At 37.7% G+C, this 27134-nt stretch overlaps 1 protein-coding gene and 1 pseudogene across 1 annotated transcript; one reads left to right on the forward strand and one right to left on the reverse strand.

The window, feature by feature from the left end:
- Positions 1-3574: 3574 nt before the first annotated feature.
- LOC125473396 lies at positions 3575-4311 on the reverse strand (annotated as a pseudogene).
- Positions 4312-14375: 10064 nt separating this feature from the next.
- Positions 14376-15096, forward strand: LOC125473407 (indole-3-acetic acid-induced protein ARG7-like). Its single transcript, XM_048576156.1, has one exon. The coding sequence runs from the start codon at positions 14376-14378 to the stop codon at positions 14826-14828; it is 453 nt and encodes a 150-aa protein (XP_048432113.1). The 3' UTR covers positions 14829-15096.
- The last annotated feature ends 12038 nt before the right edge of the window (positions 15097-27134 follow it).

Genomic DNA, 27134 nt, shown 5'->3' on the forward strand with positions numbered 1-27134 from the left:
TTTTTCTTTTTGCACATGGTTCCAGAAGCACCATCATTATTTTTATTATATTTTTTTTTTCTTTTTAATTTTTTACTCTTCTTTTCAAAATGGGCTGATGGTTTCCACCATTATCTTTCTTTATAATTTTTTTTATGTCTTCCACCATGAAAGACTTGATAATTTTTTTTTTTTTTTATTATTATTTTTTTTTTTTTTTCATGGTGCTGTCCACCAAGATTTCATCATTTTTTTTTCTTTTAAATGGTGATCTGCAAGGCTGAGTTTGTGGGTGAAAACCCAGGCCGAGTCCGAGAAAAGACGGAGGAGGTCTTTGGGTGTGAGTTGACAAACTTTGGTTTTGTCAATCACATTCAAAGGCAGCAGCAGAGGCAAGCAGATGTGAGTTGGAGCTTGAGGTAGAATGTAAGGTGTCGATCTTCACGGCCGGCTAGTCGTTTGACAGCGGTCACTGAAGTCCGATTTTGATCATGGTGGCCAAAACGAATGAAGAGGAAGAAGAAGAGTGTGCATGGCAAGCGTGGCAGGGTCTTGATGAAGCGTCACCGTGCAAGGCAAGTAGCAAAGTCCACACTGTTGAGGTTGAAGAAAGAGGCGATGTGCTGCGACCCTATCGGGAAGTGATGCGAAATATATTAAGCACACAAATTAAACCCTCTTCTGACAATTGTAGCAAAGTATGTAAGTAGGGATCGTTCAAAACCGGGGATTAGGAGGGATTGCTAAACTCTTGAAAACTGACCTAAGAACTCCAAAACAAAGTTAAAAACACTAATTTGGACTCAAAGAATGAAAAACCAAAGTTAAAACACTAAAACAAAACAAAAACTCAAAACAGCAACTAGAAGACTCAAAACTGCCTAAAAACCACTTTCTGGGCAGTTTTGAGCACCTACACTAATTTGGACGAAATTGGTTGAAAACTTGACTCAAAACACTTAAAAACATGAACCAAAACAATTTCTAACTAAATTGAGACTTCAAAGTAAAGGGGGATTTGATTTGGACGAAGTTAAAGTTGAGAAAACAGATTGCAAAGTAAAACTGATTTTGAAACGTTTTTGGGGTTTTTAATGGATGATGGACTAGTTAGGGGTTCTTTCTCCACACATGACAAGTATGCAAATGACTCGATTTCCAGTTATTCCTTCATAGAATTATGAATGACAATGCCCCAAATTAACCGTGACATCACTAGTTAATTCTCAAGTTTTCCTTGTGTTATTGAATTGGATGACATCATACGACAACCCAAAGCATTCTTCAAAAGTTCCTTACATGACATCATAATAAAGATACAATCAAAGATCATTACGTTCAATGAAAACTATAAGCATTGACAAAGCACTTGTGACTATGACATCATGACACTTATGCTAGGAATTGAACTTAACGCGATTGTGACTAGCAACCTTCACTACTTGTGAATATAAGTGTGTGACAATTATGTGAAACAAACTTATATTCTAGCATCATATTCATGCAAGCCAATTAAGTGTTGACCCCTAATTAACAAACACAAATACGTTATTACTCGCACAGTTAAGCCAATTGCATTCACGATTCAAGAATTCATAACTGGAATTTATCAAATCAACTTGCACACATAGTTATGGCTTCGAAATCACCCCTAACCAATAGGGTTTTAGCCACTCATGTTCATAGCAAAATGAAAGGAAAATAAATTAAACATTGAAATCATAAAACGAATTACACCTAGAATGCACCAACGACGAAGCTTGAGCATCCAAGAGTCCTTCCTTCTTTCTCCTTGCTACGGCACAAAGGTGGATGGGATGTTGGGATGTGTTTTAGGATCAGGGATTATGGAATTGGATGGAGGATAGGCACGGCAGGGTGTAGTGTTTGGTTGGAATTGTGTTTCTAGGATTTTAGGATGTGTAGAGTGGTGTGGCTAGATGAATGGACGAAAATTGGGTGAATGAGTGATCCCCTTAGTGCCTTGCTACAAACCCTTATTTATAGGGCTAGGAAAGGTTTAGAACTTAGTTGAAACCAAAAGGTTTTGTACCAGAAATTCTATACATGAAACACTTAAAGGATATATGTGTGTAGCTTGGACAAGGTAGGACGGCTTGGACAAGGTAGGAGACAAGATAGGATGGCTAGGAGACAAGGTAGGACGGCTAGTGACAAGGTAGGACGGCTAGGAGACAAGGTAGGACGGCTAGTGACAAGCTAGGACGGCTAGGAGACAAGCTAGGACGGCTAGGAGACAAGGTAGGATGGCTAGTGACAAGCTAGGACAGCTAGGAGACAAGGTAGGATGGCTAGTGACAAGCTAGGACGGCTAGGAGACAAGGTAGGACGGCTAGTGACAAGCTAGGACGGCTTGTTCTTCCAATACAGAAATTAGGCACCATGTGTGAATAGATAAAGCCTTCTAGAAATAAGGTTTTTAGGCCCCCTTGCAGCTCCCTAACTGAATTCAAGCCTTCAAATTCGTCCATCCTCATGCCTCCATGCTTGCACTATCCAATCTTGGCCCAAAAATGCTCTAGAATACTCCAAATTGCTTCTTTTTGCATACTTTGACACTAAAACCTGAAATTGCACGAAAATGACTTTAAACACTAAACTAACTAAGGAAAAACAACATAAATGCATGAGAACAAGCCAATTAAGTCGCATAAAAATGCTCCTATAAGGAAGTTCCTCCCTCCGACCAGAGATTCCCTTTTCTTCGCACCAGACTTAGTGACCTTAAGGCTTCTGTTCAGACACCTCTTGAATCAACGTTGTAGAATGCCCATCCAATGACGCCGTAGCTGAGCCACTCGTCGAGTCGAGATTCAGCGAGTTCTTGAGCGACAAGATGGCCTCAGACACGTTCCAGCTCCTCAGCAGCTTCTTCTACACTGCGGACGACTTCTTAACTTCGGCGCTGAGCGAAGCCTTTGCGGCAAAGACAGCAAGGATGGTTGTTGTTGCGATCGGTGGATGCGTTGACGGGCAGCCAACAAGCTGCTGTTGGAGCTTGGTCTCCATTTGCTCCTCCACCATTGAAGCCTCTCTGCGTTCTCTGCTTTTTCACCCCAATAGCAACTATCACCGTAGTATGCGTCTATTTCTCACCTTTCAAGCTCATCCGTTGCGGTAGAGATAGCAAGGATAAAATCGAAAAGAATTTCTCAAGACACCCAACTCCCCGGGTCTCGCAAGTGATGATGATAATGAATCGGACGATGCCGCAACAGCAAAGCCGGCGGAGGTGAAGAAAAATATGGGTAGAGGGACGGCAACTTTTGGGACCTTGATGTGTCGACTCCGATGACCCTCAACGGAATCAGGCTCTCTGCCATTAGAAGAGAAGCATGTAGTCGTAGACAACCCAAACCTTCCTCTCTGTTTGGTGGGTCGGAGCTCGTTGGAGTCGAGCTTGGCTTAGACAGTTTTGGCGGAAGATCGATCTCCTTTTCAGTAATCACAAACAGATCCTCAAAGTTAGTTAATTTACAACACTATTTGCCTTAAACGCAACGAAACAGATGAGGAAACCTAATGAGTACGGGCAGTAGGAAAATTACAAGACTAATGGCAGAAACCGTTTAAATTAGAAAATCTTGTTGTACTGGCTACTGAGGGAGTCTTTAATTTCGAATAAATACCATAGAGCGAGTACTGCCTGAGGTTTGCCACTTCATACCATGAGTTAAGAACCGAAAGGTGCTTGTCTGTGCCGGAAAATGCCAACTGGATTCCGAGGCTACAATCCACAGAGCCGCCATGGTTTTTGCAGCTCGAGGTCTTGAAGGCGCAGTGCTGATTGTTGAGGCAAACAAAGTCAGAGCTCACTGAACATTTAGAGCACCCATCCTTTTTCCAGTACAAGTTCTGCAGCCTGCCCTTGTTGAACTCAAGCACAATGGTAAAGCTGGTGACAGTGTAGGTACCATTAGCAACAAAAGTAGGAAGGGACCTTGCAGCATAGTTTCGCCCTGCAAACGCAACCATATACCCATAAGTATCCAGATTGAAGGAGGAGGAGTTGACGGAGAGGAGGGAGATCTCGTCAACTTTGGGTCAGAAAACGGAGATCTGTTCTTTCTTCCCATGACGGGTGATGCTTAACTCCATATCATGGGCGCGGGTGGCTAACTCCTCAAATGTTCGTGGTTTGATGCCTTGAAGGATGTAGTGTAGTCCCTACTGCATGCCTTGAACGCACATCTCAATGGCAGAAGTTTCAGAAAGCCGATCTTTGCAATCCAGACTTAAAGAACGCCATTTATTTATGTAGTCGACGACTAGTTCATCTTTCCACTGTTTCGTACTGGTCAGCTCTAGCATGCTTTCAGTACGATGAGTGTTGTAGAAACGGTTGAGGAATTCCCTTTCTAGCTGGTCCCAACTGTTGATAGACTCAGGTTCGAGGTCAGTGTACCAGTCAAAAGCGTTACTTTTCAGCGAACGCACGAACTGTTTGACGAGGTAGTCTCCATCTGTCCCAGCATTGTTGCAAGTTTCAATGAAATGGGCGACATGTTGCTTCGGGTTGCCTTTTCCATCGAACTGCATAAATTTTGGGGGCTAATAACCCCTTGGCATCTTCAAAGCATCAATCTTCTTGGAGTAAGGCTTTGAGTACAGTACGGAGTCATGCGAGCTTCCTTCGTACTGTGTCTTGATAGTGCTTGCGATCATCTCCTGTAACTGCTGGATAGAGAGAGATCCCATGGATGCTATTGCTTGGTCTAGCTTTGGCTTCTCTTCAACTTTCTCCGCTGGTGGCTCCTCTTCTGCGTTGACTTCTTTCTCTAATAGGCTAATATTTGGGTCGACTTTCACGTCGGGCAGCGCATCTAGTTGGTTGACAAGTGCGGCAATCTGCAAGTCCTTCTCTTCCACAGTCCGTGTGAGCTTTGCGATTGCTTCATTCATTTGAGCTAGCTACTCCTCGATTGAAGTTGCTCTAGTGGTCATGACTTGCATGGTTGTACTGCCGCTCGATTCAGCGTCGGAGAGTAGGGACTCTGAGTATTTCCTCGGGCTCTCCCCTTTTGATGCCTTTAGCGAGGCTAGGGTGATCACAGTCTCGTGCCTCAGGTGCTCTTGTTCCTTTGACAGAGTTAATGCAGGGGCGAAAGCCGCGGCAAAAAGATCTCTTGCCTTACTTCAGGTTATGATGCCTGAAATATCACCACTTGCGGCGATGATGTTCTTGTTCTTTGCTTTGATTGCAGGAACAGCTTGATCCTTTCTTGATGCCATTTACGTTTTTCGATGATTTGAGGATAGAGATGAGAGGTAGAGATGTCCCACTGGGCGTGCCAAATTTGTAAACACGAAAAATTCCTGAAACAGGAGACAAGAATACGTGTACAAAATATATTTTTGTATTAATGATTTTGGGGTTACAATCTCTTTGTAATTTGATCCTCTGATTCTATCTTCGTAGGGTGTAGGTTTGTGGATGAGTTGTTGATCCAAAGGGCCTTCGGGGCTTGATCTAAGGATGAACAGTTGATGAATGGATCTTCAAGGGGCGTTGGGCTTGATCTTGAAGAATGGGTGTATGAGTTTGTTGAGGTTGTTGATCCAAAGGGCCGTTGGGGCTTGATCTTAGGATGAACGGATGATGAATGATGAACACTTTCTTCAAGGGGCTGTCGGGGCTTGATCTTGAGTTGGTGGGAGTTCTTCAAGGGCCGTTGGGGCTTGATCTTGAAGGTTGATGGATGAGCAGATCTTCAAGGGCTTTTGGGCTTAATCTTGAAGAACGATTGGATGTGTGGATTTGTTGAAGTTGTTGATCCAAAGGGCCGTTGGGGCTTGATCTTAGGATGAACGGATGATGAACGATGAACACTTTCTTCAAGGGGCCGTCGGGGCTTGATCTTGAGTTGGTGGAAGTTCTTCAAGGGCCGTTGGGGCTTGATCTTGAAGGAGGATTTGACGAAGAACGAAGAGTGCTTTCTTGATCCTTCGGGATTTGCTTGAGAGCTTTAGAGTTTCAAGGCTTGAAGGTTTTGGTGTAATGTAAATTTCTCTTCCTTTCCCACTTTCTTTTTTTCTTTCTTTTTCCCAAAATGAATGCCTTGGCTTCCTATTTATAGAATTCCAAAACTTGATTTTTGGATTTAAATAATCAGATGAAATAAATCATTTCTGCTAGGTATTGACACGTGTCCTATTTGATGACATTTCCAATTTATTTCGATTTTTCGTTGAGTCACACGCTATATGTAAAATTTATGTGACATGTGAGCGTTGAAATTTTAATTATTGGTCAACATTCATTTCACCGAAATTTTGATGTCTACAGAGGCATTTATATCAAAACGTCCCTAAATATCTATTGTTTTAACGGTGAACATCGGAACTTGATATTAACCATCCGAATTGTTATTTTTTTTACATTCGTTAAAAGATTATATTTTTAAAAAATAAAATTCGGTGAGAATAATAAAGCGTAAATGACAATCGACGATTAAATATAAATAAGGGTTTATGATTATGGATCTCAAAGTTAAGCCTTGAACGAAAGTTGTGAAGTTTGCCACTACATGCGATTGTATATTTTTTTTTTTTTTTACATTTTTCACACTTCTACATTAATTATTATGAACTTTTATTAATTTTTCACTCAAACAAAAAAAATTATTCATGAGGGTTTGGAGGATTTTAAAAATCTAAAAGACAATGTAACCATTGTCTAAACGTAGAGAATCAATCACGAGTGTTTTTATATTCTTTCATATTTTTTAATTTATACATTCATTATTATGAATTTTTATTTATTTTGAACTCCCTAAAAACACAACATGAGGGTTTGTAGGGGTTTAAAAATTCAAATGACTATATAGCCATCCTCAAAGCGCAAAGGATGTGATCACGAACGTTTGCATGTTTTTTCACATTTTTCACACTTGTAAATAAATTAATATGATTTTTTAATGTGCTTTGGTATTTTTAAATTGCTTTGTATTTTTAATGTGCTTTGAAATTTTTAATCTCACTTATGAGAGATTAAATACTATGGCCATTGTAGTAACTAGATAGGTTTTTAGTAGTTTAAAACTATCAAACTAACTTTTTTCTTTATGGTTACCCATGCGTAAACTCGTTAAGAGCTTATTAACGAGTGATCCAATTAGTTATCCGTATTGACTTGAAATTCGCTATTTTTATGTCATTTTAGTATGATATTAACGAATCGTGCAAAAAATTGTCTGGTCTAAAAAAGACTAGAAAATTGTAGTAAGAAATTGTCTGGTCTAAAAAAGACTAGGAAATGGTAGAGGAAGATGAGGAGAAAAATTAGAAATGTCGACGAAGAAGTCCAACTCTTGAGGTTGGACCAGAAGAAGAAAGAAAATAAGGAAGCAGGAAAGAACAAATGAAGAAGAAAAATAGCAGAAAAAGAAAAGGAACTTATGCCATCTCCCATGGCTAAAGTCTAAAAACCAAAAAAAAGACATCATTTGCCTAAAAATTTATCTCCAACCGATGGTTGAACTATAATTCTATGTAGCCTACTGGATCATTATTTGGTTAAAAGGGTATCAGGCTAGCCAAATGTAGCCTTCCTCTAAAGTCTTAACCCATTTTTTGGGGCCCAACTCCTTAGTTAAATAAATGATTCAAATTTAACGACTAAATTAAAAACATAGGTTAATTAAATTAAGTAATAAATTTAAAATATTAATTTAAAAATAATTTTTCACAGAACTATAATTCTAAACAAAACTATATATTAATCTAAAGATGACCTTACACGAGCAACAAGAAGTCCAATGAATGACTACGAGTAGCGGACAAGCATAGGTGTACAAGGGATGCAAAAGATTATTTTTTGGGCCGAAGGGTATGGATTAAGGATAACTGGGCTGGTCTAGATGGGCTATTGTAGGTACTTGTGGGCTATAGGTTAAAAATCTCGGATGGGCCGAAGCCTACCTCAGCCGGGCCTGGACCCGAGTCGGTGATGCACTTTCCGGTTCACCTGCAACATAAAACACCGGAGGTTTTATTTGTGTCGGAAAAAAACATATATGACACAGATATATTGTTGCTGTAAAATTTAGTGCTAATCAACTACAATTTGTGCAAATTTCTCTTTTCGTAACATTCTGTCAAACGAGGTGCTACAGTAACAATGTACCTGTATCTGATAACTCTCCACATAAATAGGTTTTAATATGTTTTTTAAGGCTGAGACGAAAGTTTCAGGTTTGAATAGCAATTTCCATTGTAATTTTAATTTTTTTAATTTTTATTACATAAAGATGGAAGTTGGACTTTCATAAACATCCTTTGACTCCATAATAGCCCAGCTAATCACCCCGCAAATTGGTCCCTTCCCATCATATATTCCCTAAATCTTCAGTGATTTACTATTTTAATCAATATTACTGTGTTAAAAAGATACTGGTCGACAAGAGATCATGGGGTTAGGAAAAAACAAAAAACGCTACAAAAAAAATATATATTTGTCCATTTCATGCTTTATTAATATATTTGTGGACTTAAGCACTAAGCCACACCAGTAAAATTAAGCATTTCCAAAGTTTCTTGTGACTAAAGTTCAAGCACTCATTTAGGGTTGCTTAGAGCCACATAATGTCTCAATCTGTTGTTTATTAGGTGTGAGGCATCAAATCATTTTTTCATTTTGTTTTTTTTAGTTTTTTTTTCTTTTCAATAGTACGGTTTAATGGTAATCATTTTCCTTAAAAGTGTCTTCACTTGTAAATGAGAGGTCATAGGTTTGAATTTTGTGTATAGTAAGTTCAAAACCAAGTTATTTCCTTCCACTTTGGTGTAAATATATTGTATTTTAAAACACAACAATATTGTCTTCTATGAAATTTGAATCTGAACTTCCTTTAACAAAATAAAGATGAATAAATCATTAGGTAAAATTATCGTTAGCTTGAATTTTTCAATTCTTTTGTACTAGGTGATATTAATCTAAATTACGCTAATCGACGAGAAAGAAAATATAAATTTGAGTGCAAAGAGCGGGTATACGAGAAAGAACATATGAATATTGTAAAAATGAATGTGTGGTGAAATGAATATTAGCTATAACTTAATTCCTACTTATGCTATACTTAAGTATGTGCATATAAAATTTTGATGCCATGTGGTCCATTTAACTGCAAACACAAACAGTTAACTTTCTAATCGAATCATTATCAAATATAATAAGCCAAAAAACAAAAAGTTAAGATGCCATGCTCCTCCTAATAAGTTGCCAAAACTAACTTGAATAATTTAACTTATGATCAATTAATTAATCGGTCTGTTATCATATTATTTTGTCGTTTTATTTCATGAGGCTTACTGGAAGCACATGGTATTTCCCAGCATAAAATCGTATGCACATTTATCAAGAAGGATTTTATTTTTCACTTGAAAATGATTAGAATGCACTTCATTAATGATATCATAAACGTTTTCTATTACCTCGACAGTGAGAATATATAATCGGATATATGATTACAAAAACATGGGTAGGAGGATACAAAACAAACAAATTGTCAAGCTTATAAATTGCAGTCGGTTATTAAAAAATACAAACCATTGTGATTGACAACAGAATGCACTTTCATTTTTTGTTATGGTTATTTAACTTGTGACAAACACTTGTTCGTTAAATTTGAACTTAAAATTTTACCGTAAACATAAGACGGATGCATAACATGCTCTATCTTGTAAATATATAGTTGAATTAACTGCATTTTACTTCACAAAGTTTAGAAGTCATTTGAAGCACATATTTGAAAAACACATTGACCGTCAATTTTGCAAATAACCCACAACTTTTATGTTGAAAAATACAGATAAATGGGAAAACCTCATAACAATTGGTTGGTTGTGGTCTTTCATAAGTGTATTGCACAACATAATTTGTTGGAACCCAATTCGCACACCTTCGTGGATGATGGGGGCACAAATCTAAGTAACATATAAAATAACAAACAACCATGAGCAAGCCTTCGATCGTCGAGGGTGTCAACCAAAGGATTTTTGACAGTCAAATTAGTAAGGAACCATAAGACTCAAGCCGGCAAGAGAATTAGAATGTGATGATTGTGCAACCAGAGACGAACCCTAGATGGGTGTATATATAACAGTCAGGAGATAGACCTTTTTAGGATAGAATACTAGTCATGAGAGAGACCTTTTTAGGATATAATCCTTGTGCTAAGCAGAGAGAATCCTAGAGGATATTTAGTAATAGATTGCATCATCTTTAGTAGTGTGATTACTTATGGTGCATGCCAATTCCTAGATTGTAGGAACTTCAAGCCATATAGAGGATGATGGCCATTCTCACCAAAGTCGCTCAAACTTCCTCCACTGTTTTGGAACAGGATGATGGTGACACTACTACTCCGATAATCCGACTCTACTCGGAGACGTTAAGTCTATGACCGGACTTCTAATGTAACTATATTCCAATCCGCCTTACTCCAGCCTTGGAAAATCATGGTCCTACATAATTGTATGAGGATGCATAAATTGCAAAAAAGAATGACGTATAGATTATAAAGTATTGGAACATATTGAAAACATGGGAAACAAGCATATAATGAGTGTTCATCCAAGTATTCAACAAGTCTCTTACAATTTTTTGAAAAAATAAAAGGCAAAATGAAAGTTATCTAATTGTTGTCTAAGTGAGAATCGCGACTTAGGGGGTTCTAGGCAAGCTAGGTGGGAACCTAGGCAAGTCTAGGCGTCCTTTATTATTTTTCAAACGCTTAGAGATTAATTAATGTGGTGGCCGGTTGCCTAACGTCGGCTAGCACTAGGCGAGAGTTTTTAGAACAATGCTTAGGGGTCGTGATCATTCATTTTGGTTGGATGCCCATGACTCAAGGTTCGTATTTATGACAATTATTGTAATTCGTAAGTATGTGAGTTTCTTTTTCCTTGATCAGGAATTCTCACATGTGGTTTATCTGTTTAAGGTATTTTTAGACTATTTTCTGAATTACATGACGATTTCATTTATGGTCCTCGAATGTTAATTAATGAATTATTATTACTCAAGGTTTAATCGTAGCAATGGTTTTTGAATTGTATCCCTATTTCATTTTAGTTTTTGAACTTACATATTAGTTTTCCAGTCATCAAATTTGACAAAATGTTGCACCATTAGTCATAAAAAATAAAGAAATTGTAGCAATGGTCTCTCACTTTAACCTAATTGGAGAAATGGTCATTCAACTAAAAATACATGACCAATGATCCCTTAACTCCTCAAAATGTGCAGTTATGATCATTTTCGTCAACTCCATTAGCACTTCCGTCAAAACGAGTTGTGTTGGAAGAACCATTGCTACAATTGAGTTAAAATTGAGGGACCATTGCTCTAAATGAGTTAAAGTTGAGAGATCATTTCTCCAATTGGATTAAAGTTGAGGGACCATTTCTACCATTTTTTCATTTAGTTTCCATATTTGTCCCTTAATTCTGACCTCATGTGCATGGCACGTGATTTATTTTGACTGAAGTTTTAACAGAGTTGACGAAAAAGACTATAACTAAACATTTTGATAATGAGTTAAAGGACCAATGGTCATGGATTTTTATTTCAAGGATCATTGCTCTAATTGGGTTAAAGTTGAGGAACCATTGCTATAATTTTCTCAAAAACCCTAGAAGAAGCTAAAAACAAATAAAAGTTTATAAATTAATAACTAAAACTTAAAACAAAATATATTTAAACTACAAAAACAAAATGATGGATGAAAATGGTTGGACTTTAGTAACTTTTAATACTATGTGACGCAATTTCAAAGTCAATAGGAGATTGAATTGTGGTTGGATAACTAACTAATCACATATTTCACTGCCGAAGAGAAAATTTCTATGCATTCAATTTTCTCTCACGGGAAAATAATCTAATATTTTTAGTTTTCTCTTTCTTCGTCGTTTTCTTATTTTCGCATTTTTTAAAAATTTTGTTTTTAACGATGTGGATGAAGTTTCTAATATATCCTTATATTTAATAGAAAAAATAAACAGTGTTAATGAAAATGGCCAATATTAATACGACACATGGTAAAGTTTAAAAACTATTGCTACAAAAGCTTTACTCAAAAAAGCCATCTTGGTTTAGTAGTTATCTATATAGGAAATTCATAAGGATTCCCACGAAATACAATTCAATTAAATTTAACTTGGTTGTTTTATACTTCTTTATTCCTATCAGCACTTGAAATTATCTAACCATGAATAATTTAAATGTATTGATAGAATTCTATTCATTAAATTATTGAAGAAAGTTGGGATTTTATCATAAAACCATTTGGAAATATGAGGAATAGCCCAACTTACTTATAAGCCTATGCAATGTCTCTCCTCCCATAAATATGGAATTCATTTTCAACACGTCCCGTCATTTGTGACGAATTTTCAAGCATAACATGTGAACAACACAACGGAGTGGTATGGAGCACGTGTGGCCCTTTTGCTTCACACGCGGGACAACCTGCTCTGGTACCATGACAGATCCCTTCTTATAAATACATGCAAGATCCCTCTTCCCATTAATGTGGGATCATTCTTAACAATTATATAAACCATATACGTACATTTACGCATCATTCGATTTTCGATTTAAAGCGAATAGAATTGTATCAAACATAAAATATCACTCTCTTTGGTCCAATTTTAATTGGAATTTTTCACAGACACCTTCATGTTACTTGAATCTATACCCAATAAAATACTGTATTTAACTTTACTATACACATTGCATCTGTTAGTTGGAAGACATTACCAAACTTGGCAAAATGCCTTTTCATTTTTTGGCGCTTACTAGAGAGAATCCAGTTGCATATAGTTGCTAGTTGGTCACTCAACAAGCCCATGACATACTCCAAGTACGCCCAAAACAGTCTTATTTTATTAGACAATTAGCTGGAATGATTAGTTTATAACATTTGCTTGCGAAAACAATAAGTTTCTTGCAATATCGATTATATAACGATAACATAATGATCACACTAGGATGATATAATGATGAGATGATAAAAATTGATCATTTATACCACCAAATATCAAAAATTGATCATTTCAGCTAATTACCCTAATCCTACTTCATTTTTTTCCCTACATTTCCTATTGCACATTACTAGTACCTTTATCATTCTTTGTTCGTTTTCATTTTAGCCATTCAACCGAGGATGACTTACTTACACTGAACATGTCACCGTGACAATATTTTACATTAATAATATAATTAAAAAAAGTTATTAAGATTAGCACAATAACATTCGTTTTGATATTTTTCTATGGGTTAGCCTGCGGTAGTGTTTAAGAGAGAAAAATGGTTGGTAGTGTAATGCAATCGAATCGGCGTATAATAACTTATCTTGACAGTGTAATAAGGAGTCCACAAGGTATGCACCAACCTTGTTACAGTAATAACAACATCATTATTTGTTATTAACTATAACTTTATCATTATTATTATTATATGACCTTAATTAGAGTGTAATACGACTATAGTGTAACTGTAAATGTTAATGACTATAGTGTAATTGTAAATGTTAAGGACTATAGTGTAACCGTACCTTTCTTGTAATTCAGATGTTGAATATACAGCATGTTGTAACACTATTAGACATGAAGGTAAATAACTGACAATGATGTGTAATTATTTCATGACATCCCTAATAATAGCCTACCTGTATAATGTAATAAGGTGACCATTATAACGTTGAGTGTAATGTAATCAAGTTCAAGTATAATAACCAACATTGATAGGGTAATGGGTCATTCACAACATAAAAACCAACCTTACCACAGTGATAACAACGTCGTTATGTATTATTAACTACAGCTTGATTATTATAATTATATAACCATAAAATGTAAATTTTAATATTTATGTTGAATGTTAATGTCATGTTATTCTATTGTTATACATGAAATTAGGGTACCCAACAAAGTAATTAATACAATAGAGTATAATTTGACATTTCATGACATTTACTAATAATAACACGCGTCTATGTTGAAAATGGTGTACCGCCGTACTCGGGTAGGCAAGTGTCCCCCAATCAAGCGTATCCATTGTTTGTTTGTTGTCAGGAGCCAATCAAGCATATATCTAATCTCAAATTGAATGGGGGCATGGCGCATCCCTCAAGAAACAACATCGGTCCACCAAACCCATGTTATCATGTCAACATTCCTCTCTACCCATCACATGGCCTCGCCAACAACTCAAAACAACAAGCACAATCTCGTAAATATCTCCAAATCCAGGGGCATTTCACTTCTTTACATCCCATATAATCCTCCCACCAGCAAATTCCCAAAACCGCTCCCCGGAACACTCTTTCTTAACAACTCCCACTTTCCCACTCTTTTCCACGCTTTCCGGGAAAATGTCGCCGGCGATCAGCAAATGCAACAAACTCCGACGCATTGTCAGAATCCGTCAAATGCTACAGCGCTGGCACAAGAAGGCGCGCCTCACGGCCGCACCTGCGCCGTCCGACGTCCCCTCGGGACACGTGGCGATCTGCGTAGGCAGCAGCTGCAAGCGGTTTGTCGTGCGCGCGACGTACCTGAACCACCCCATCTTCCAGAAGCTTCTAGTACAGGCCGAAGAGGAGTACGGCTTCGCCAACCAAGGCCCCTTGGCCATCCCGTGCGACGAGTCGTTTTTCGAAGAGGTTCTTCGGGTCCTGGCCCGGTCCGAGTCTGGTAACTCCGGCCGGTTCTTGAGCATCGAAGATCTCCAGAGACGCTGCCACGTTGATGCTCTGAATCAGCTCGAGTATTTGAGCGAATCTCGGCCGTTGCTTCGAGGGTTGGCTGATAAATCTGTATGTTGATTTGCTTTTGGTCGAATGATCGAATCTGTATGTTAATAGGTGTGGGGCGGTTTTGAGTGGAGCGAGTCGAGTTGAGACGACTCAGCTGAGTTTCCGAGTTACTGACTACTCGTGACTACTACTATAAGTTAGCTAATTATTATTTTAATTATTTTTGGTAAAGACCAAAATTAGGAGTAATTATTTGTGTAATATTGTAGAATTTCAGGATATAAATATTCAACAAAATGTTTGATATCTAATCTATAACAATTGTAATTCAAAGGTACCTTACTTTCCATTTTTTTTTTCTTATTAGTTGTTTCTAATTTATATGCTCTTTAACATACTTTTATGCTGTAAAGATGTAGTTAATTTTCTGGGTTCATTCATGTAATCCTTAACTTTACGTAGTGTTACTCTAGTCCTAATATTTATATTTTATTTTGTTACTTAGCATTATGATTAGTAGCATTTCTCTTTACTTTTAAAGTAAAAGATTTTATGTTTAAATCTCATAAATACATGACGAGTTCAAAATTATTTTATTTTCTGTGTAAATATATTAAGTGTAAATATATTGTTGTATATAAAATTTTACTAATTTAAAAAACAATTGCCCTTGATGGCTCAAGTGCTAATTAGTTAATGAACTAATGGTGCTAACCCACTTTGTAGGCTTACAATTTTTTTTGCTTTTTATCCGATAAATTTGTTATATTAGATGTTAGATTAGAGAGTCAACGAAATTCAAACTCACATCATAATCTAAGAACAACACTCTTCTCTACCATTGTGATAAATGATTACTTCCTTTGTAGGCTTACAATTGAATATCAGGAGTCCCTCTTTTTTATGTTATTCATTAATAGATCATCTTTACAAAAATTCACTGAAATCATAATTCTTTTAGAAATTGTTATTAGCACTTTAAACTTTTTATAATTAAAATGAAAAATACACTAGTAAGGAGTGTAGAATGAGATTTGTGTAATGCAGATAATAGTTCCCATTCTTTTAACTATTTGATTATTGGTACATATTCGTTTTTTTAACACAACTTTTGATACATGTTTTTTTTAGGAACTATTTCATAATGTATTCCAACGATCGAAATCATCTATGTTTTAGGTATTCTCTTAAAGATCATGTCTATTAAAAATTACCCTAAATTTGAATTAATATAACCGTCGGATTAAGGAATTAGAATTTTTTTGTAGAAACATATTCGTCTATTTTCTTCACTACAAATGAATGTTCTAACGGTTTTGGATTTCTCTAATTTTTTTGCAAAAATGATCTATGAATGACGTTTTAAAAGATAAACGATTCAGATTGTTGAAATACAATACGTGAGCCCAAAAAATTTGTGCCAATATTTATGTAAAAAAATAGTGTTATTGATCTGCCCCTTTAATTATTGTTTCGTACATTTCATTAAAAGCAATTTGCAATCTCAGTGTTCAAATCTAGCCGTTCGTTGGGGCGTCATGGAAAAATTGGAATGAGGATCATTTTTTGATTTTTTGTGAGAATTTTGGGAATTTATACATCACTATGATCATCGTACATCATGTAATCAGTTTTTTGTAAATATTATTTGTATTCAATTTTAAATAAAATAATTTAAAAATAATTTATAATCGTATGATGTACAATAAACGAACACAATTTATAAATATTTGAAAACCTCACAAAAAAAAGATCCTCATTCGAAAAATTGTCCTACATTCGTATGCTGTTTGTTTATATTGATCGACGGTATACTTTTATTTATCATGGCCGGCAATTCCAGCCCATGGCAGCTCCCTCTGTGTATATCATGGCTCTATTTGTCATGATGGTCATCACAAGCCTGCCTTTCAAATTCATTATCTCTTTATTAAATCCGTAAGAGTAATTATAAAAGGCAGATATGGTCAAAAAATGGGTTAGATGAGGGACCACAATATGTACGATTTTGATGCACTTTAATCATATATGAAGGACCTTATCAAATAAAGATGTTATATTTTTTTTTAACTATTTGGTCCAATCTAATTATATGTCTCACACGTCACGTCAATATATATTTTTTAGTTTTATATAAATAATATCAAGATAGGAGATTTAAACACAGAATTGAGTGCACTGCCAACAAATTTAGCTCTCGTTTGGTACTGAACAAATTTAGCTCTCGTTTGGTAACTAGAATGGTACTAATTAATTTAGTCGGATAGTACTGACTAAATTAATTAGACGTTTGGTATTATATCGAACTAATAACTGTGTTCTTTATCTAAAAACCCAAATACATTTCAAATCCTAATCTTGAAAATAAAAAGCAAATAAAAAAGCCCCAAATAAGAGCAAAATCTAATTTAAAATAAAAAAAATTGCCCAGATAAATTTTTCCTAATTATCATCAATTCTCAACCAAGAGAAGCCTATTTAACAAACCCAGACCAAATCACGGTAGCAAAATGATAAACCCAAATCCCACTTAAATTCAAATAGCCAAATTACTAGATCTTCTAAACAGTGGTGGGTTCAGGAAATAATATTAGGGGGATCAGTAAGAATAGCGCGTGCAGTGTGCAAATTTTTTTTATAATAGAAATAGCATGCATATTGCCGTTTCATCGAGTCTTAGTAGGCCTAAAGTCATTTGGAAAGGCATATTTCACACTTGTTAATGTATGCAAGGGGTAGCACCCAAGGTATCCATAGACATTCACCGAGTCTTGGTAGGCCTGAAGTGAGTAGGGGGTTAGAGGGCATGTATGAAGCTAACTTTAATCTTTAAAAGGGCAGCACCTAAGGTATCCATAGACATTCACCGAAGTTCGGAGGGTCAGCACCTAAGGTATCCATAGACGTTCACCGAAGTTCGGGGGGTTAGTTGACCCCCCCTTGCCCCTCAATGCATCCACCATTGCTCCTAAATATCACAACTAATAATTAAAATTAGAAACCCACTGTAGTATTGAAAAAAAACCCAATTCGAATTCGATTGTTTTGAAGCAAGAATGAAACTTTCTTTGTGCAGTGGTTGGTGTGACTAAGACGGCCGTTGAAAGAATTTGTGGGCATCTCCAACTACCAGATGGAGAGTAGGCGACAAGGAAGGCCGCGAGGAGAGGATGACGAGGACGAGAACGAGGAGAGCAGAGTTAGTGAGAGAAAACGACGTCGAGAGAAGGTGACAGGAATAACGACGATGGGGAGGGCAACGATGGTGAGAGAAGGCGCGAGGAGGACGATGGCGCCGAGAAAAAGTGAGCAAGAGAGTGCCGAGTTCGCGAGACTGCAAGAGCAAAACCGACTAATAATCGAGAAATTATCATTTATAGCCAAAATTTATGTTTATAGCCAAAATTTATATCTTAAATTTAAAATTGTCAGCTTTTATATAAACTATCATTTATAGCCAAAACCTCACATCAAAATACCAAATTACCCTCAAAATAGAAAACAAACGCCAAAGAGATTCTCTTTGTGTTCTTTTTTCATTTTAGGGTTTAATTATTTTCAGATCTCAATTTGAATTTGAAAAGATAGAGAGGAGCATGATGAAATTAAACATTTAATAAAGAGGTATTTATTCTAATGGAAACTAAGTCAATCAAATTATCAAATTCATTTCTTAATTTACAAGCCTACAACGAAGATCATGATAAAAATTTCGCATAACTACAAATTTTGAATATTCTTGTGTGATAATTAATTGATATTTCATAGAAAATTTTGTTAGAATTATAACTTCTTGATATTTTTTAAAGAGCATTCAGCAGGTAATTATTTTTTATGAATCTGTAAAAGGCAAAAAGAAAAGGAGGGAGGCGGAGGAAGGCCTTTGCAACAAATCACTCTAGACAAGTGCGTTGGAAGATGAGAATATTTTAGATCGATTTTATGGTGATTGGCTTCTTCTGTGAGGAGAATCATATATATATGACGATTCAAATCCAAAGTCCAAGAAAATTGATGCTGTTGCTTCTAGATCCCAATATGGCAGCAATGATACTGGGGAACAAGGATGCTTGATTAGGTTTTGTGTCACATCCTCGCCTGGGCCCCCACCACATCCCGGGCCCGACTCCACCGTAGCACGATATTGTCCGCTTTGGGCCCCGACTACGCCCTCACGGCTTTGTTTCTAGGAACTCACACAAGAACTTCCCAGTGGGTCCGCCATTATGGGAATGCTCTCGCGCGTTACTCGCTTAACTTCGGAGTTCCAACGGAACTCGAAGCCAATGAGCTCCCAAAAGGCCTCGTGCTAGGTAAAGATGGGAATATACATATAATGATCACTCCCCTGGGCGATGTGGGATGTCACAATCCACCGCCCTTAGGGGCCCGACGTCCTCATCGGCACACACGCGACCAGGGTTAGGCTCTGATACCAAATTGTCACATCCTGGCCCGAGCCCCCACCACATCCCGGGCCTGACTCCATCGTAGCACGATATTGTCCGCTTTGGGCTCTGACTACGCCCTCACAGTTTTGTTTCTAGGAACTCACACGAGAACTTCCCAGTGGGTCACCCATCATGGGAGTGCTCCGTGCACTACTCGCTTAACTTCGGATTTCCAACGGAACCCGAAGCCAATGAGCTCCCAAAAGGCCTTGTGCTAGGTAGAGATGAGAATATACATATAAGGATCACTCCCCTGGGTGATGTGGGCCCGGGCGAGACCACTTTCCGGCCCCGACTCCACTGTAGCACGATATTGTCCTCTTTGGGCCCCAACCACGCCCTCACGGTTTTGTTTTTGGGAACTCACACGAGAACTTCCCGATGGGTCACCCATTCTGGGAATGCTCTCGCGCGCTACTCGCTTAACTTCGAAGTTCCTACGGAACCCAAAACCATTGAGCTTCCAAAAGGTCTCGTGCTAGGTAGAGATAGGAATATACATATAAGGATCACTTCCTTGGGCGATGTGGGATGTCACATTTTGGTTTTAGGTGTAATTAAGTTTTAATTTTGAGGGTAGTTGGTTCTATTCAAGTGAATTTTTAGCTATATTTGAATTGTTTTACAAAAACTGATATTAATGAATTTGTGTGCTAAATTTTGACTATTAATGATAAATACCCCTAATACTCCAACCCTTTTGGTTGGTTTAAATAATCAGGTGTATACCGTGTTAAATAAGCAGACCGGATAAATTAATCCGTCGCTTATTTAATACGAGTGAACACCAAACGACCGAGTCCGTATAATTAATCCTATCCGATCCTTTATACGGTCTGTCAAATGAGGCCTTAGTCCATATTATTAGAAAGCAACATTGTTTTTATACAACTATATATATATACACATTAATGAGTGTCAGGTAGTATCAAATTCACCATTCATGAAAGTCATATAATTTATTCTTAAACGAAGAGCAATATTACTAAAGCATAGGACTAACGTTAGAAAACAACATTTTGTAGAACATGATGTCCAAAATGTCACACAAATTTAAAATAATAAGAAGATAATGAGGTATTTGATTTGTTTTCCTCTTTATTAGGGGTGGTTTGAAAGTGCTTTTAAAATTATTATAAGCGATTTTAGAGAAAATATTTTTGGATTCCAAATGCACTTGAAGTGCTTTTTGCAACAAGCATCAGTTGTGTGCTTCTTTCAGGAAGCACTTTAAATGCTTTTCTAAGATTCACTTGTATTTTAACTAAGAATTTGTTGCAAAAATGTTTTCACAAAATTTTTTTTAGTTATTTTAAAATTATTTCTAAATAAGCTCTTATTCTATTATGGAGATTAGACTATGTATTTTACCTAAAAAGAGTGGTGGTTTTTAGGAAAAGTCAAAAAAAAAAAAATAAAAAATAAAAAAAATAAAAATTTCGGGCCAAAAGAAAGTGAAAAAATAAGGCAGGAAAAACGGAAATGATAGATAAGGTCCACCAACATGTGGAAAAAAGGGTGTAAAGTGGAAAAGTGCTAGCACTTTGTCTAAGTGCTCTTACCAATATATAATTCCTAGAAAGGTCATCATCAAGTGCTCTTACCAATATCTAATCTTCTAAGGATTGACAACATAGCATTCCTCAATTTTGTGAGAATCAAGTACAACTAGAGTCTTGTAAGAAGACTTTTAATATCATAGCGAATCTTTAAGCCAAACTAAAGATAACATGAAAATTTCAATCTATTCACCACTGTCATGATTCATGATCTAGGCATGTTGTGATAACGAATGTTTTGATCAACTTGATCTAGTTAGTGTAAAATTTGGAAGGGACATCTCTTTATCTTCTCACTACTTGTGTAAGAAGATGCGAAAAAGTTGGCAGGGAGACCAAACGTGAGATGCGTTACATAAATGAAGGACCATAAGTGAAACTCGGAACAAATTGAAAAACTCGCTCTTCATATGAAAAGATAGTGCACAACATGTGGCTAGAGATACAGAGACATAGGATCTCCTTGACGCAAACCCCACTGTTTCCATTGCAAAGCACATCATAGCATGTTCTCACACACCGTATAATGAGTGACACCTACCATTCAGCTAAAAAGAGTTGGAAAAAAAATTCCGTAACAACAGCACATCAATACGATCGCAAGATTTAATGCTATACAGCTTCAAATTTCAAAATCTTTTGATAATTTGGAATGCCAATCAGTCAAATTTTAGTTGTCGCATTGATCAACCGTTTCTCAGATTGATGAATATACCACCACAATATGAACGGCTGATGTAAGGTTCACCTTGTAACTCAAGTCTTTCAACTGACCTTTCTGAAGCTACATCAAGGTCTGCTCTTTTGTAGTTAAAACCTTCATCAAATCCAAGCTTATTATTATTATTTGTTGTTTACAAACTGTGATATGATCATTCTCGTACTGTATCTTACTATATCTACTCCTCATAAATGTTTGCATGGTGTCTCTTTTTATTTGGACTATCTGGACCATGAACAGTTTTACGTGTATGTTCATATGCACTCTTATGTTTACTTTGGATCAAAAATAGGTGTCAGCCTATCCCTAGATTATAGTAGGCAACTAGGACTCGTATGCGAGCGCTTAGGCCAATCTTCATGTGATTATAGTACAAGAATGTAGCTTACACACTCAACATGTTCATTTAGCTACCATCTACATAACTTGTGTGCTTATATGATTTTGATGAGCTTTGCAAATATTATTGCTTATTATTTCAGTACCTGTATCCTTGACACATTACTAATGTTTGAATACTTTACTGTTTACATATGAGTAGTATTAGCTTTTCGAACCTATATAGGTTTTACGGCAAGAAGTTACTATTTTTTTACGGAAACAACGGTTTTACAAAATTTTACTTTCTGGACCACACACATTTGTTTTTCACCCTTATAGGACTTAGTGGCAGTGCTCTTCTGGCAGCAAAAGCTAACATTTACTTTTAATAATATAGGAAGTTATTTCCTTTTATTGTATTAATATTCATCATACCTTGATGATAATATTCATGCTACACTCGTACTTATGCTCTCACACTTTGCATTGTCGTTTGGATCCTAACACGCACACTACTCTTGCTTTAGTTTGTTTAAAGTTCTAATTTATTCACACTTTTTCACATCATCTTCACTTTATGGCTTCGTAACTTTCTGAGTGTCAGCCAGTGTATCTTGGTCTGGATGCATAGCTCAACATTTCGGGTCGGATTATGTTAATATGGTATTAAAGTTAACAGCAGAATTAACAGAATATACCTGAAATATTTCAACCCGGATTCGAAAATAGGTCGACTCGTCTAGTCAAAAGCCAGATTATCTGGTTGGGTCAGACCGGGTTATCGGGTCAGTCCGGTGCTCATCCCTATTTTAATGTGCGCATAGAGCAACATGCATTGAACTAACCTGCCCATTCTGCCAAATGCACGGGAACTGTGCTGCCCCTTTTTATTTGATTTATTTTTTTATTATTACTTTTATGTTAAATAAATAATTTGCAGTTTAGGGTTAATTTAGAAACATTTTAAATTTTAATTGGGTGTCAAAAGAAATTTTGAAATTCAGGTGAGGGTGGGCAAAGAAAAAGATGTGAACAAAATTTAGGTGTAAACAGGATATCCCAACTAATTACATGGACCTCCAAAGGCCCCAAAAGGACAGTTCGTAGGCTACATATTGGATCTGATGTTGGTCTAATGGCCCTGTCAATTAGGCCCAAAAACTTTTGTTAATAATCGACTTAATGGATTGGGCTCTTCCATGTCTAACAATCCTCTAATGGGCTCCTTGAGACCATTTGAATTTTATAACCCTTTCAAAATTTGGAAAGAAAAAAGCAAAGAGAAGAAAAATTCAGAATTAAAATGAATGCTTGTTTTGGCCACTTAATACTATTGTCTAGTGATATTTCTCTTCATTTGTAAGTGAGAGGTCTTAGGTTTGAATCTCTTAGATAGAGAGTTTGAAACTAATTCATTCTCTCACCCCTTAGTGTCATTATACGTTGTGTGTGTACAAGCATAAATCAATGCTAGATTTCTTCGTTCTAGTTCGAATTCTCATGGGCGAATAAATCATTCATGCCACAAAAACTAAACTAAATTCATACGTGTCATTGTAAAAAGATAGTTATTATTGGCACTCCAAAATAGAGGGAAAATGATACTCATTAAACCTATAAAGAAAATAAGAGGGAAAATGTACTTGGAGTATTGTATAGTAACTTTACTAGAATACCGGTAACATTCCCTAGAACGTCATACTTTTCATTGCGTCTAAAGAGTCACTTTACTCCTCTTTTAAAAACTTCAGATCAATCAAGATCAATTTTAAAATTCTAGCAAAACAAAATTTTTGATCAACTCAAAATTCATCATATTTGAACTCGAAACATCATATGATAAATAGGAAGTTCGAAACTGAGTGCCCCTGCGAATAATAATTGTAGACATCAAAATTTCGATGAAATGAATGTTGACCAATAATTAAAATTTCAACGTTCACGTGTCACATAAATTTTACATGTAGCGTGTGATTCAACGAAAAATCGAAATAAATTGGAAAAGTCATCAAATATGACACGTGTCAATACCTGGCAGAAATGATTTATTTCATCTGATTATTTAAATCCAAAAATCAAGTTTTGGAATTCTATAAATAGGAGGCCAAAGGCATTCATTTGGAGAAAGGAAGGAAGGAAGAGGAAGAAAGGAAGGGAAATTGATGTCACACCAAAGCCTTCAAGCCTTGAAACTCTAAAGCTCTCAAGCAAATCCCGAAGGATCAAGAAAGCACTCTTCGTTCTTCGTCAAATCCTCCTTCAAGATCAAGCCCCGACGGCCCTTGAAGAAAGTGTTCATCGTTCATCATCCATCAACCTTCAAGATCAAGCCCCAACGGCCCTTGAAGAACTTCCACCAACTCAAGATCAAGCCCCGACGGCCCTTGAAGAAAGTGTTCATCGTTCATCATCCATCAACCTTCAAGATCAGGCCCCAACGGCCCTTGAAGAACTTCCACCAACTCAAGATCAAGCCCCGACGGCCCTTGAAGAAAGTGTTCATCGTTCATCATCCGTTCATCCTAAGTTCAAGCCCCAATGGCCCTTTGGATCAACAACTGCAACAAATCCACACATCCAATCGTTCTTCAAGATTAAGCCCAAAAGCCCTTGAAGATCCGCTCATCCATCAACCTTCAAGATCAAGCCTCAACGGCCCTTGAAGAACTCCCACTAACTCAAGATCAAGCCCCGACGGCCCCTTGAAGAAAGTGTTCATCATTCATCACGCGTTCATCCTGAGATCAAGCCCCAACGACCCTTTGGATCAACAACCTCAACAAACTCATACACCCATTCTTCAAGATCAAGCCCAACGCTCCTTGAAGATCCATTCATCAACTGTGCATCCTTAGATCAAGCCCCGACAGCCCTTTGGATCAACAACTCATCCACAAACCCACACCCTACGAAGATAGAATCAGAGGACCAAATTACAAAGAGATTGTAACCCCAAAATCATTAATACAAAATATATATTTTGTACACGTATTCTTGTCGCTTGTTTCAGGAATTATTCGTGTTTACAAATTTGGCACGCCCAGTGGGACAATCTCTACCTCTCATCTCTATCCTCAAATCATCAAAAACGCAAATGGCATCAAGAAAGGATCAAGCTGTTCCTGCAATCAAAGCAAAGAACAAGAACATCATCGCCGCAAGTGGTGATATTTCGGGCATCATAACCCGAAGTAAGGCAAGAGATCTTTTTGCCGCAGCTTCCGCCCCTGCATTAACTCTGTCAAAGGAACAAGAGCACCTGAGGTACGAGCCTGTGATCACCCTAGCCTCGCTAAGGGCATCAAAAGGGGAGAGCCCAAAGAAATACTCAGAGTCCCTACTCTCCGACTCTGATTCGAGCGGCAGTACAACCATGCAAGTCATGACCACTGGAGCAACTTCAATCGAGGAGCAGCTAGCTCAGATGAATGAAGCAATTGCAAAGCTCACACGGACTGTGGAAGAGAAGGACTTGCAGATTGCCGCACTCGTCAACCAACTAGATGCGCAGCTCGACGTGAAAGTCGACCCAAATGTTGGCCCATTAAAGAAAGAAGAAGAGGAGCCACCAGAGGAGGAAGATGAAGAGAAGCCGAAGCTAGACCAAGCAACGGCATCCATGAGATCTCTCTCTATCCAGCAGCTACAGGAGATGATCGCAAGCACTATCAAGACACAGTACGAGGGAAGCTCGCATGATTCCATACTGTACTCAAAGCCTTACTCCAAGAAGATTGATGCTTTGAAGATGCCAAGGGGTTATCAGCCCCCAAAATTCATGCAGTTCGATGGAAAAGGCAACCCGAAGCAACATGTCGCCCATTTCATTGAAACTTGCAACAATGCTGGGACAGAGGGAGACTACCTCATCAAACAGTTCGTGCGTTCGCTGAAAAGTAACGCTTTTGACTGGTACACTGACCTCGAACCTGAGTCTATCAACAATTGGGACCAGTTAGAAAGGGAATTCCTCAACCGTTTCTACATCACTCGTCGTACTGTAAGCATGCTAGAGCTGACCAGCACGAAACAGTGGAAAGATGAACCTGTCGTCGACTACATAAATAGATGGCGTTCTTTAAGTCTGGATTGCAAAGATCGGCTTTCTGAAACCTCTGCTATTGAGATGTGCGTTCAAGGCATGCAGTGGGGACTACACTACATCCTTCAAGGCATCAAACCACGAACATTTGAGGAGTTAGCCACCCGCGCCCATGATATGGAGTTAAGCATCACCCGTCATGGGAAGAAAGAACAGATCGCCGACTACAAGAATGACAAAGTTTTGGGGCCAAAGGTGGATAAGGCTACGTGGAAACCCACCAAGGAAGCAATGACGGTCAACACAACTCCAGTCAAAATCCCTACACGAAGCAAGGCGATTCAAACCGAAGCTTTTCGTGATCAAGAGATACGTAGACACACTTTGAAGGAGCTTGAGGAGAAGACTTATCCATTCCCCGACTCTGACGTGGTTGCCATGTTGAAAGACTTGCTTGACAAAAAGGTGATCAACCTCCCTGAGTGCAAACGGCCAGAAGATATGAACCGTACTGACAATCCAAGGTACTGTAAATTCCACCGCTTCATTAGTCATCCGACGAAAAAATGCTTTGTGCTAAAAGATCTCATCATGAAGTTGGCTCAGAAAGGGATCATCGAGCTAGATCTTAATGATGTGGTGAAGACAAATTATACCACCGTCACTTCTGGCTCTTTGAACTCAAAATCTTCACCTCAACCGCTGGGGGCATGCTCCAAAACCATGTCAGTCAAGTCAAGTGAAGTTGAAGGATGGACTTATGTCACTCCAAAGAAAATGCACAAGAAACATAGGCCTCCTCCACAAGTTCACCAATCAGAAAGGGGGCAAAGCAGCTACCGTCAACCTTCAAAGCTATCAACTTGTCCGGCGGAGCAACCAGTGTGTTGCTGAGAGATGGGATGACCAGAGCACCTTGTGTGAGGTTCAACTCTGCTAAGAGAGCTGCCGAGTTGAAGTTCTACTTGGAAGAACCCAACAATTATGACACCTTGTCCATGGTTTTCTACAGGTCAAGCAGATTCGGTAGGCTTCAGACAATTACGTGTGCCATTGTTGGGAAGAACTTGTACATGAGATTCATCTGCAGTACCGGTGATGCTATGGGGATGAACATGGTCTCCAAAGGTGTGCAAAACGTTTTGGATTTCCTCCAGAACGACTTCCCTGACATGGATGTGATTGGAATTTCCGGCAACTACTGCTCTGACAGGAAGCCCGCTGCGGTGAACTGGATCGAAGGTCGTGGAAAAATCGGTGGTCTGTAAGGCTGTGCTCAAT

This window comes from the organism of the source record quoted next, unplaced genomic scaffold (assembly GCF_019419815.1).
Source record: "Pyrus x bretschneideri cultivar Hongxiangsu unplaced genomic scaffold, Pyrus_bretschneideri_v1 Contig85, whole genome shotgun sequence".
Taxonomy (NCBI): Eukaryota; Viridiplantae; Streptophyta; class Magnoliopsida; order Rosales; family Rosaceae; genus Pyrus; species Pyrus x bretschneideri.